The following is a 13068-nucleotide window of genomic DNA, read 5'->3' as shown; positions in this document are numbered from 1 at the left end:
AGATCCAGCGTGTGTTAGTGCTGAGAGCGCTCTTGATGCTGCTGTTTACAGATGATGACGGACATGTTAAAGTAACTTTAAGGTTAGGGATTGCAGCTCGAGGTGGTACATGAGAAACCAGATGTTCTTCTAAGTTCTATCTTTAATGGATGTAGCCTTTTCAGTGGGAGGAACATTTCCTCGGTCTCTGAGGCTGTAATGGTCTACAGTACCTGCAGTGACCGGTCACATATCGAATGCATCATCAGTTACAGAAGGGTAAACATTTGTTGTTACTGTTGCAGCTAACCACAACCCAGTAAAGTTAAAGGCTCTTCTAAACTGATTCCCAGTTTGAACTGGGTTGAGTGTGTGGTTTGAGATTGGCTTGTATACCTGAAGCTCCTTCCTGTACCATCTGACTGGGGCTCATGGGATCCCTCTTCACCCAGTACAGAAATACTCTAACATTTACTGGCCAGCCATTATTTGGGCAACTGCAAGACATTTGTACTTTGAAGCAGATGAAGACATTTAGGAAGTACGAACATCTTGATAGAGTTGAAAGAGGCGAAGCCTTCCAGTGGTCCAAATCTAGTTTTAGACTTAATTGCAGAGCCTTAAAATGACCTGTTTGCCTAAATACTTGAATTTTCTGTGGCTTATCGTGAAAAGGTTAGATCCAATATGTCCTTGGTACGCACGAGAGATCTGCATTAACTCACTTTTCTGAATATATTTGAAAGTAGTGTCAATAATTGAAGGATGCTCAATCAGTGTAGCCCATTAGCACACTGGGAGGCTGGCCTCACACACAGCGAATGTAACAGTCTGTAAATATTATAAAGTGTTAAATCCACTGTGTGAGTTCTATCTACAACTATGTTGAACACAATCTAATGATCTGATCATACAGCATCAACTTGCATTTAGGCACAATCAAGGAAACCTGAGATTCAAAGGTCGTCCATGATTTCCTCTGGGATTAATAAAGTACTCTGAGTCTGAAACCAACGGTCACAATGGGCAAGACAGGTCACTGAAATATCTCTGACTGTGACCGAGCTGTTATTTCCCATGCAACCATCCTCGGGGGTTCACAGAAGTGGAAATTTGCATCATGGATGTTTGTAGATGAGCCTGCAGCAACTGCACGGTGCCATCATCATGCCACCACGGTTGATCTAACCTGTAAAACATTCAGGCAGCTCTGAGGCCCAGTGAGTGTAGTCGATATTGCTACTTATTACTACAACTTACTAGTAAACGAGTTCAGTATTGTCCAGTCGTAATGCTCGTTGGCTCTCCAAGGATAACGAATGGTTCGATTTTACATGTATTGTGGAGGTAAACACAGACAACACGGAGCTCTTAGTTCTCACTCCTGCTTTATCCCTCTCCTCACATCAACTCAACACATGGCACCACACAACACGGCAACACACTTCAACACTGGGTGTGAGTGCAGCCTAGTGGTCCACGCAGCATCATTCTTTTAACTATTCTCCAGTTCATGGTCACCGGGGGTGGATTTTAGGCTACGTTCACTCTGCAGGTCTTGATGCTCAAATCAGATTTTTTTGTCTGCTCGTTCACACCACAAATAAAATGCGACAGCAAACGCGCTCTAGTGTGAACGCTCAAAGCCCGCATGCGCAAAATAAGACGTCACACACCACGCGCTCTGTTTAGACCCAGAGCAACAGTATGTTTGACTGATGGTCCTTAATATAAAGACTTTGGACTTTACGTTTCCCAATTTTTGCTTTAAGTTATTTTGTTATTGACATAATAATGTAAATAACCTAATAATGATCCTTATTGCTGTTTTAGAGGAGCGCTGCTTCGAAGGATAGCTGCAGATTTCTGTCAGAAGCTGCAGATTATACAGAACAAAGAAAATGTTCACGTTTCTCCAGCGTTGTCTTCCCAACAGTTTCACCGGATGTCCAGGAAGTGTTCGTGATGTCTTCTCCGGCGCTGATAATCGGCGTCTGTCTTGTGTCAGTGATGTAAAAGACGGATTTAATGCGACGTGACCATCAAACAGCAGTCGCTTTCTGAAACATCAGATATGTATCTGATTCAGCACCACATACGACGGTGACCCCGGTCGGATTTGAAGATATGGGATTTGTGCCGTTCACACTGTCACACCATGATGGGATAGATGGGTCGCAGAGGGTCAGAAAAATCGGATTTGATGCGCTTTCGCCTGCAGAGTGAACGTAGCCCAAGTTTCTCCTATGACAGTCGGCCTATTCTTTATGTTTTTAATGCAGGACAGTAGCACAGAGCCAGCTGCAAACTCTTCAGTTCAGGTACAGGTGGACATGACTTCGATGACCGTCCTATTAGCTGGGACGAGCCTGTGAAGATAGTCTAAGTTTGGGGACCTTTGCCCACAACTGAAAGACAAGTGTTGAAGTTACAAAGATGAACACAAAGCTGAGTTGCAGGTGTTTCTGAGTGCAAACGTGTCCTGAACTGAAACGCTCAGCGTTAAATGTTTAAGTTCTTACGTTTAATACAAACTCACCTCGTCTCCCTCGTCAGAGATGAGCCTGTGTGCTGCAGATTATTGTATGCATCGACTATAACTTCAAATAAAGCTCTTATTTAACACAGAGTTGAACATGAACACTTACAGCACAGCATGAGTCACCTTAAGTACAGCACAATGTTTGAGTCTCCTTTTCTTTAGAAAACCCCAAAGATCCACAGGAAGTGTCCCCTCGAGATGTATGAGGGAGAAATTGTTTGTTCTCTCAGAGATTAACATAACATTACACAGTACTTCTAATTACTCACAGTACAATTGGTGTTGTGAGTACGGCGTACTTAGTGTAACATGGGGAAATGTGTCTTTCCCGTCATAGTTACCGTGAAGCAAACTCCGTAACCTTAAATAAGACACCCTGACCGTCACCGCCGCGTTTCATGATGTTGGAAAGAACGAGACATTAGGTCCAAATAACTGAGCAGGAAAAAAGAAAAAAAGTGCAGTTTTATTAAAGATTGACACTTTTTCCTCACACAGATACACACAAATACACATACACATATTTACAGAGTCACAAATGGTATGTGTCAATAAGCAAAGTCAGTATGCACTTCAGATTTTGTTGATGTTGGCAGCTGGCAGGGTGGATTTGTCCAAGTCGTCAAAGTAAGGGTGCGTCATGGCCTCACGGGCAGAGAGCCGTTTGGGGGGATTGTAGGTCAGCATTTTCTACAGAGACGAGACCAGAACAGACGATTAAACCTGAACATGCAGGAGTTCCTGGACTGGAAACTGGCACCAGCTCCAGGTTAACATCTTTAACACTGAATACTGTGCTGTGTCACCACTGCTGACCTATAATGCTAGAAACGATCCTGGTGACTAGTTTCTTAGTGACATAGACAAGGCAAAAAAAGAAAACCTCTGAAAAACAAACACACTGCGACTGCAAAGCGCGGCGCATGCTGCCGTGCTGTTTCACAATTCACGACAACCACTTGAAATCTAAAACAACAATCATCCATTTGCTTCTGCTAGCCCTGCACACCCCCATCATCAGGGCAAACACTTCAAATCAGGAAATTCACTTTGTTTAAACTGAAAAGCTACTGATGGCAAAGACAAACTTCACTGAATAAATACAAAGAAATATCATCACTGATTTCTTTGAATTAATGTGATTTAATGACCCCACGGGTTGTTTTTCTTCAAAATAAAAAGTTGTAATATATTCATATTCCAGGTATGCCTTATAAAATATGTTTGTAACATGAGGCCATTTGCATTTTTAGTAATTTTTTCATTAATTAAAAAAAAAAAAAAAAAAAAGCAGTTTTTGTATCACTACCCCACTCAAAAATGACCCCAAGCAGTTCCTGTGGAATCTTCTATGAAACTTTCATTCTTAGCAACTCTGACTGACCCACTTACACTTCTGATGGATCAAGAATTAATTTTTACACAGTAACATACATGATTTATAGTCAGGGCTGCACATAAGTGGTTCGCTGTCAAAATAAAAGTATTCCCAGAAATTAATAGAATACGCGCTTCTTTTGCGGTGGAGGAACGCCAAAGTAATTGCTTACGGAGCTTGCTTCTTCGACATCTTTAGAGTTCTGAACAAATGTCTGTCCTCCTCCAGAACATCTAATGTACGCAAACGAGCGTTCCAACTTCTTATCTGGTGCACGTCTTTTATTTTGACAGCAAATGCACACCCGAGGACCATTTATGTGCAGCCCTGTTTATAGTTTCCTGTGCATTTCAAACATTGTCCTTTCTGATATATTTTTTTAAATATTTAAAGTAACACGGCTGCCATGAGGCCAGCTAGGATCCCTGTGGACCTTACCCTATAAATGATCCCGGACGGATGGGAGGCACTGACTCAGAATCTGACATCTCAGATATAGAGGACCCAGACTACTGTCCCCACCCCACCGGACAAGGCCAGTCAGACATAGAGGAGCCCTCTGATGAGTCCTCTGAAGAGGAAATGGATATCGAGTCTAACAGAATGAGCCCCTATTACTGCTCTAGCCACAATATTCTGAATTAGTCAGCCAGGGCTTGCACCTGGGTCTAGTACTGTCTCCCCAGTAGATGCATGGAAGATGTTCATGTCTGATAATTTAATAGAAGAGGTGCTGACATGCACAAACATGGAGGCACAAAGAGTCGCCACAGACAGGGGAAAGAGTGGAAAAATGTAATCAAACATCCTGGCCTTCATTTGATTGACCATTCTCACAGGAAGTGAGAAGAACTGGGATGTACCAGTCGGTGTGCTTTTTGGGAGTCCTCTATAACCCATTGTACAAGGCCACTATGGCAATTCAAAGATTTAAAGATATTTGCCGTTTCCTGCACTTTGATGACAAGAGGACCAGAGCCTACCGACCGAAAACAAACCACATGGCAGCTTTCTGCTACGTATGGGGCCTGTTCCTGGTCAACTGCAGGCAGAAATTCATCCTCAGTGACTGTGTTACAGTGGATGAACAACTTGTGCCTTTCAGAAGGAAGACCCAGCTTCTGCAGTATATGCAGAGCAAGCATACAAAAGTGATACAAGTGATACAAAAACTGCAATTTCTTAAAATTAATGAAAAAACTAATAAAAATGCCTCATGTCACAAACATGTTTTATGAGGAACACCTCAAATATGAAAATATTACAACTCTTTGTTTTAAAGATTTTGAAGAATAACAACTGCGTTTATAGCAAAATGCGTTGTTTCTATTTGGGGTCATTTTTGACCCCACTCGTGGAAGAGTGTAGGTACTGGTAGGTTGTGCATCCAAGGGTTAAAGTTTAGAATTCCATCCATCCGCTTCCGCTTATCCTTTTCAGGGTCGCGGGGGGCGCTGGAGCCTATCCCAGCTGTCATAGGGCGAGAGGCGGGGTACACCCTGGACAGGTCGCCAGTCTGTCGCAGGGCCAACACACAGGGACAGACAACCATTCACACTCACATTCACTTCCACATTCACAGCTAGTGGCAATTTGGATTATCCAATTAACCTATCCCCACAAGCTGCATGTCTTTGGACGGTGGGAGGAAGCCGGAGTACCCGGAGAGAACCCACGCAAACACGGGGAGAACATGCAAACTCCACACAGGAAGACCTGATGGTGGAATTGAACTCAGTTTAGTTTAGAACTAAATTCCATAATGTTATGTACGTGTGCTTTCTTCAGCCTCCACCAAGAACGTCGTCTCCTGCCAGCATCGCCTCACTCACGACGGAAAAGGGTGCTTCGACTTAACGAAAGACCCTCTGGAACGAATTAATTCAGTAAGTCGAGGTTCCAGTTTATATAGAAAGAAGTCAGTCCGCTGCTAACGCTGGTTTACCAGCGCTCTGTACCTGCATGTTGTTCTAGTTAAATGAAAGATGTGGCGTCACCTGCTAAGGACTGCTCCATTATTCATGTGAACACTGATTAAGCATTCACATCGTTGTGTAAAGCTTCATAGGTGCTCGTGTGTCCTGGTTTCTTACAGCAGCTCTTCCACCTGATGTCTCCATAAATGTTCACGTTCATGCAGAAACTAACGACCACGTGCAGCCCATGATGGCGGTGACCTCTGAAGCCCCGATGATGCGTGACACTGATTTCCTTTCTGATCTGTTACCAAGTAAAAGTCAAGCTAGTGTCTTTGATTCTAATCTGACACTTTGTACAAAAGCTTCATGTGTTTGGAAAATCAAAAGCAGTTTATTTCAAATGATGCCCTTCATAACACTGAAGTATAGAGAGCTGTGATAAAGCTCCACGTTCTCCATGAACATGGAGCAAGCACACACAATCAGCCTTTACTGTCAACTCAGTCCCACGTGAGCCGTGATACAGTACAGCTGCATTTCACATCTCACTATGAAAGGCGGAAGAAAAAGTAGTTCCTACCAATCATACGTGGGGCCCGTGGGAGGGACACAAGTATTTCTACATGACTGTCAAGTTAAAACAAACAATAGTGAAGCACCCACACAGATACTTTTCAAAAAGCCTGGTTGAATATCACCATCACAACTTTGTCACGAGGACAGAAAGAAACACCTCCATCCTCAGGAAACCAGGTGAGGTGACCAGGTGTCTGACCTGCTTCCCTCTGGTCACACTTTGCTGTACAATGAGAATAAAAGGCTATTCTATTCTATTCTATTCCAGGTTTAATTAGCATGCTGTGGTGCTGCCTTTGTCCTTACCGCCAGTAGGTCCAGGCCATTCTTATCCAGGTTTTTCACCATGGACGAGAGGTTGCCAGATTTCCATTTGGGAAAAGTGTTTTTGTAGTCTGGCAGACTCTCGACATCAGGCCACACATCATTGTTTGGGGTTCCCAGCGTCCTGGAAAAAAGACAAAGACTCCAGGGTCAGTTCATTTGTTTGTTTCCATGAGCCACAAAGTGTTAAAACACCAAAGACAGTCTACAGCTGAAGCTTTAGAGAAAACAGACTGTTTTAAATCTGACACACAGACACACTCGTTGTTGTTGTTTTAAATAGCTGCCAGAATAATGTGGAGATGTGAACACCAACCCTGCCTTACAGGCCTAATCTTACCAATCCCTGCTTCTCCACACAATCCAGGCGGCCTCAAACTGTAGGAATGACTCGGTCAGCTCTACGTTAGGACATCAACATGACATTAACACTAACACAACTTCTCTGGCTCTACACAGAGTCAACAACAGATTATGCGTTTAAGATAGCTATGTAGCACTTATGTTTGCTATAACAACAATGTGTTGTTGTTCACCACACACACTTACATTCAAAGGCTTCATCCTGATGAAGTAATGATGTAGAAGAATACCAGGTAACAGATGTGTTAACTGTGACATGTCAATCACACGTGTGAGGTTGCTGTTCCACCTAATTACTTTTTTTATCTACGCAGCTAGAGACCTGGCAGATGTATAAGGCAGTCCAGAACCTAACCCACTACAACACCAGAAACAGCGTGACAGCTGAGGGTGATGCTGTGCTCGACGATGAACATGTTTCACGGTAAATAGACTCAAGGAAGCCACAGCTCAGCTGTCATGGTGCGAGGTGCACACTTCACTAAGAGCATCAGTGCATCACTGTCCCAGTCCTTCAGCCCACCATCCCTGAATTCAGCCGCAATCGTTCCACTACCCAGACAGACCATAAGCAGCCTGAACTGGCTGCTGTGATGCTGTGCAGACTAAAACTTCAGCAAGGCTGACCTATAACCCATCAGCATCTCCACTTACTGAGGGATCTAAAACCTGAACCTGAACAGGGAGCTGGTGACGACTGCATGTCTGTGTGGTTCTTGAGCTGTACTACAGCACACAGGGAGGCACTTAAAGGGTCATTAACAGAGGCTAAAACACTCGTTACTGGCCCCTCTTTTCCTCCCTGGAGGAAACCCATCACTGTGGGGACCTGCACACACTCAGGACACCAGGTGTTTAAGCTTCTGTCCTCCCACAGGAGATCCAGGACGCTGAGGTCATTGACAACCAGACCTCAGCCCTAATCAATGCTATCAGCTCTGTACATACTGTATATACACTTGGTACTTATTTGTTGTGATTTTCTTGCCTTTCCTTTAACAGTGATAAGCTACACTCAGAGTTGGTTGCCCCACAGCAGACACAGTAGTTGTGTGCACAGTCAGACTGCAGTCTTTAAGAGCCAGGCACAAAGCAGGGACAGCCAGTCCTCGTGAGTACACGAACACCACACGTGGAAACATGAGATCCACGGGTTCAGCCCATCGTCTCTCCCACTCACACAAAAGGCTGAGCTCATCTTGTCTCGCACCAACAGTTCTTCATATTTGCCCGTCGTTCTCAATTCAAATTGAAATCAGCAGTTCAACTAAACTTCAGCTTCTATTGTTCCTAAACACATGAAGATGTTTTTGCTGTGTCTACCTGAAGATCCTGAAGAGCTGGTCTATCTCAGAGTCTCCATGAAACAGAGGCTTCTTAGTAGCAAGTTCTGCAAAGATTGTCCCAGTGCTCCAAACATCAACGGGGGTGGAGTATCGGGGTGAGCCCAGCAGGACCTCTGGGGCCCGGTACCAAAGAGTGACAACCTGGGAACACAAAGCAGGATATACCAGGCTGTTTGTGACCGTGTCAGATTTACAAACTAGTCGCGCCGCCTTGTTTGATGTCATTCTCACATGTCTGGATTCACACTCATGGTCTCATTCTGACAGTTTATAATAACCATAAACATGTTTAATGAATTGTTTTTGTAACTTTATAACATTTTGTAACACAGTTGTATGAAACGCTTGCAGCCTGTTTCTGAACCACTACGATTACAAAGCAGACGGCAGTTTATTTGTGCGTCGCTCTAAAACTCTCCCCTCTCACAAACAAATGCTGCCTGACCCGGTTTATTCATGCAGCACATTTCCAACAACGTGCTTAACAATGTAAAACATCACGAAAAATAATAAAATGCACAACAATGATGCAGTGAAATATAAAAGAGAAAAAATAAAATGATAAATATAAAAATAAATTATGCTTTTACTGTTTCTTCCTGTGCTAAATGTGACAATAACATTCAAGAAAAAGCATCACGCAAAATCACAACTCTGGTTTTACGCGGCGTTTCAAAACTGGTACATAGTTTGAAGTCCTCACTTTCAACACGAGTGCCTTGAAGCGACACATCGTAGATTGGTCATGTGATGCGCCCGTCGACCCCAGAGGGTCACCTGTACAGAGTCGGTCTAAATCTGTAAGGATTTTTCTTGGTTTTTAAAATTACAAGAAAAAGTAAAAGAAATGGTTTGAGATGCAGTGGCCTGCATATCCCAGGAGCTGTGAGCAAGGATCCTTACCTCATGGGTGTAGACCCTGACAGGAACACCAAAGGCTCTAGCCAAACCAAAGTCTGCCAGTTTGATAACGCCCTTGTTGTCAATCAGCAGATTCTGTGGTTTCAGGTCACGATGGAGCACTCGGCGACAGTGACAGAAGTAGATGCCCTCCAATATCTGGTAAAGGTAGCTCTAAACAGTGTTGGAGAACGAGCAGATCTTTAGATGAGCTGACCAGCAGCCAAATGACACAAAACCTTAAAATGTAACAGAAAGCACCTGAATTGGGAGGGTTGAGACTGCAATCTACTCATTTTGCACACTGTAACTTTAAGAATTTGGCTTATCAATTATGTAATATATTATCTGATAACGTAACTAGGGCTGGGTATCGTCACTGATTTCTAGAATCAATTCGATTCTGATTCACAAGGCCCCGAATCGATTCGATTGGATTTGAATCTGGGAAATTTTGACAGTCAGAAATATTATAATTCAGATCAGTAAATTTACATATTTTTGTATCTATAAAAAAGAAGCTGACACATGCAAGACTTGATCAAAAGTGTGAGCATCACAGCAGATGCCTTTGTGTCAAAGTAGCTGAAGATAAAACACAGAAAAACATGAAGGTTTTCCTGGCCTGGATTTTATAAAAATATTCTGCAGTACATCAAAAACGAAAGAAAACCATTAATGAACACATGAACATCACCTCTGACGTTACAGCGGTTTTATTAGAGACACGGCTGAGCGTTTTGCATAATTTTAAAAAGTTTACATTTGTTCAGTATTGAACGGCAGAAATTAGGTTTTCTTTACAGAAGTATGTAAACGGAAAAAAATATATAGTTTGGAGGGAGATCAAACTAACAGCTTTAGAATCGGCGCAAAAAGGGCGTAAACACAAAGCGCCGACCCGCCGACACATCAGAATCAGCGAGCTGTCGGCTTTCGGCCCCGACCGTGACCGTGCCATTAGGTGAGAAAGGCGACATCTCACCGACTCTGATCCGCGGGTCGCGCTGTGTGTTTACGTCTTTGTGCAGAATCCGTGTTCCTGCTCTCGTTTACTGTCTTAGCTGTTTGGTGGTTATTGAAAGTTTGTGATCTTTCACCTGAGATTCTGGCATTTTGGGAAAAATAAATTTATATTAAAAAAATCGATTCAGGATTTTAATGAATCGATTTCACGTTATCCACGCCAGAATCGATTATAAAAACCCACCCCTAAACGTAACCCATCTCAGATTTAAAAGCTTCGAGTTCAAGCAACTATTGCACCACTGAATTAATGTAATACTTACCTTGACCAACATAGAGTCCATGTACTGGCCAGAGGGGATGGAGTCCAAGTATTTCTTCAGGTCCATGGACAGGAACTCGAAGATGAGGTAGAGACGAGATTCTTGCATTAGGACATCTAGGAGTCTGGATTACGCACACAAATACACATGAGTTCATACTTTATGTGTACATTTTCTCATTAGATGTGACTGAGCAGCAACTACTTGACCTCTTCCAGCACTCTGCACAATACTGAAACTGTTGATCCTGCAGTGTCAACTATTGCTACACATGCATTTATATAATGAACTTGATGCATATGTTCAAAACTTCACAATAGTTTCTATTGTTTGACCAACACCATGTCTCTCCATGCTGCACAAAGGGCACCAGACAATACAGAGAATATAGAGAAGTATTGTACATATAAAAATTCAAACCTCATGTTATAAAAACCAAAAGGATTTTAAGATCAAACAAAGAACTTGAGAGCTTACCGTACAACATTGGGATGTTTCAGCTCCTGGAGCAGAGAAACCTCTCTGACAGCTGTGCTGGGAACGCCCTCCTCCTCACTCTCCAGTCGGATCTTCTTCATAGCCACAATTTGCCCCGTTGCCTTGTGCTTACCTTTATACACAACCCCATATGTACCTGGGGGAAAGCACGAGCACTGCATGAAATGTGCTGGCAGCTTCCAAATTGCTGGACATCATTACTTGTTACCAAAGTAATTCTTGTCAAAAGAAAAGTTACACTAGAACAACTTTATAACCATGAGATTGTTGAGCAAACAGAGATTACAAGATGCACAAGAAAACTTGACTACACACATAATTACACATTTTTGAAGTATCAACATTTGTAGAGCTTCATGTGAATAATTTAGATGAACCATACGTTAAAACTAACTGAAGGAAAAAATGTCCATCCCGGTTTTCCCTCCAAGGCACGAGCGATAAGCAGAGTTCTGTCCTTTCCTTCTAAGATTCCTAATTATTTAAAGTAACACTCAGGTATGCCATTCAGCTGGGTTAGTTACGACGTCGGGAGCAGCTTGGGAGAACAAGGAAACACAGACTGCTTCAGGTTGTCTTCCCAAATCGACTCAAAGGTTTATTTAGTACATAACAGCTTATATAGAGAAAAAAAAGGTTCGTGTGTCAGCAAGTTCTCAGTTCAAACCAGTACAGACCAAATAAGGAAACGTCTTCCTGCCTTGTGAGCAAAGAAGTATCCTGTGTGTAGTTTATCAGTTCAGCTACAATTTATGATCATCCCAGCAAAATACACTCATAGACATAGAATACAGAGTTCTTTCATTAGTGAATTCTGAAACAAACCACCTGGCCTTTAACGAGCCTTTTTCTAAGAGATAAGGAAGGGAGGATGGGAGTAAGGAAGTGGTCTCATCTCTGTGGTGTTTTCGACCTTCTGGTACCAGCTTGTGAGTCTTACACATTAATTCTTGGGTCAGAGAGAAAGAGAAAAACAACTAGTAGATGGACCTTATTGAGTAACAGTTTTCCTGTATAAAACAATATCCTGTAAATGCTAAACGTGGTATCAAAATATCATAACACTAACCTTCTCCGATTTTCTCTATTTTCAGGTAGTCTTCCATTATTGCCTGAAAGGAGAAAGAGAAAAACGGGCTGTAACGTAAACAACTTCCGAGGACCTGCATTCACTTCGATCAGCTTACACACACATCTAATCATTTGTTGAGTGTCGATATTAGGTTAGATCGGCCTTTTATCTAAAAATGAACTTACAACAAGCCTGTTCGTATCGAGCACGACTTGTACGGAAATCATTCAAACTGGAAACTCATGTCACGTTAATTTACCCACTTACAGTAATGCAGACAGGCCTTTCGCCAGAACAGCAGGCTACCTCAAAATACGAACGGGGACGTTTTGAAACGTTAGTTTTGTTGCATTAAGCAGCTCGCACGTTTTCCCGTCGCTCTTTCACTCGTTTTAGTAACTAAGGCTGGTTAGATATTAAGCAGTCGTGAAATTAGCTTTTCTGATTAACGACCAAGAGAGGACCACTAACGTTAGCTTAACAAAGTGTTTAGCCGTCAAAGGCACCTTTTTTGAATGTCATGCTAACTGCTAAGACACGTTGTGTCGGGCGTTATGTTCCGCATTAGCTAAGGAGTCTTTTAAATGTAAAATTTTAATTTCACTTGTACTGACAAATATAAAAAATTACCTGTTTGTGCCTCGTTTTTTACAGACACGAACAAACTGCCGCTGGACCGCTCCCGGACTCTTTTGAAATGACTGGAGTGCAGCAGCAGGTTAAAACAGTCCAATGAGCTCACGGGATGTATTTTCAAAACAGCCAATAAGAGGAAAGGAAGGCTGTCATGTGGGTAGAGCGGGAGACAACCCGCCGATGTCCTTGGGAGCGTTCACTGACGCTGGGATATTTAAGCCCTACCCACTTCTAGGATCCGATTGA

The 13068-nt window shown here is 42.7% G+C and overlaps 1 protein-coding gene across 1 annotated transcript; it reads right to left on the bottom strand.

Annotated features, from left to right (window-relative positions):
• Positions 1–2968: 2968 nt before the first annotated feature.
• On the bottom strand, positions 2969–12924 carry cdk1 (cyclin dependent kinase 1). The gene is made up of 8 exons (XM_085427392.1): positions 12817–12924; positions 12184–12226; positions 11094–11250; positions 10617–10740; positions 9331–9501; positions 8405–8568; positions 6701–6842; positions 2969–3211 (listed from the first exon to the last, which is right to left on the bottom strand). Exons 2-8 carry the CDS (start codon positions 12218–12220, stop codon positions 3095–3097), a joined length of 912 nt encoding a protein of 303 aa, XP_085283518.1. The 5' UTR covers positions 12221–12226; positions 12817–12924; the 3' UTR covers positions 2969–3094.
• Positions 12925–13068: the final 144 nt, after the last annotated feature.

The sequence above is a fragment of the Rhamphochromis longiceps genome, linkage group LG13 (assembly GCF_057381845.1).
Source record: "Rhamphochromis longiceps isolate RC_006_pf linkage group LG13, R_longiceps_female_GT1.1, whole genome shotgun sequence".
Lineage (NCBI taxonomy): Eukaryota > Metazoa > Chordata > Actinopteri > Cichliformes > Cichlidae > Rhamphochromis > Rhamphochromis longiceps.
This window is presented reverse-complemented; position numbering and strand designations above follow the sequence as displayed.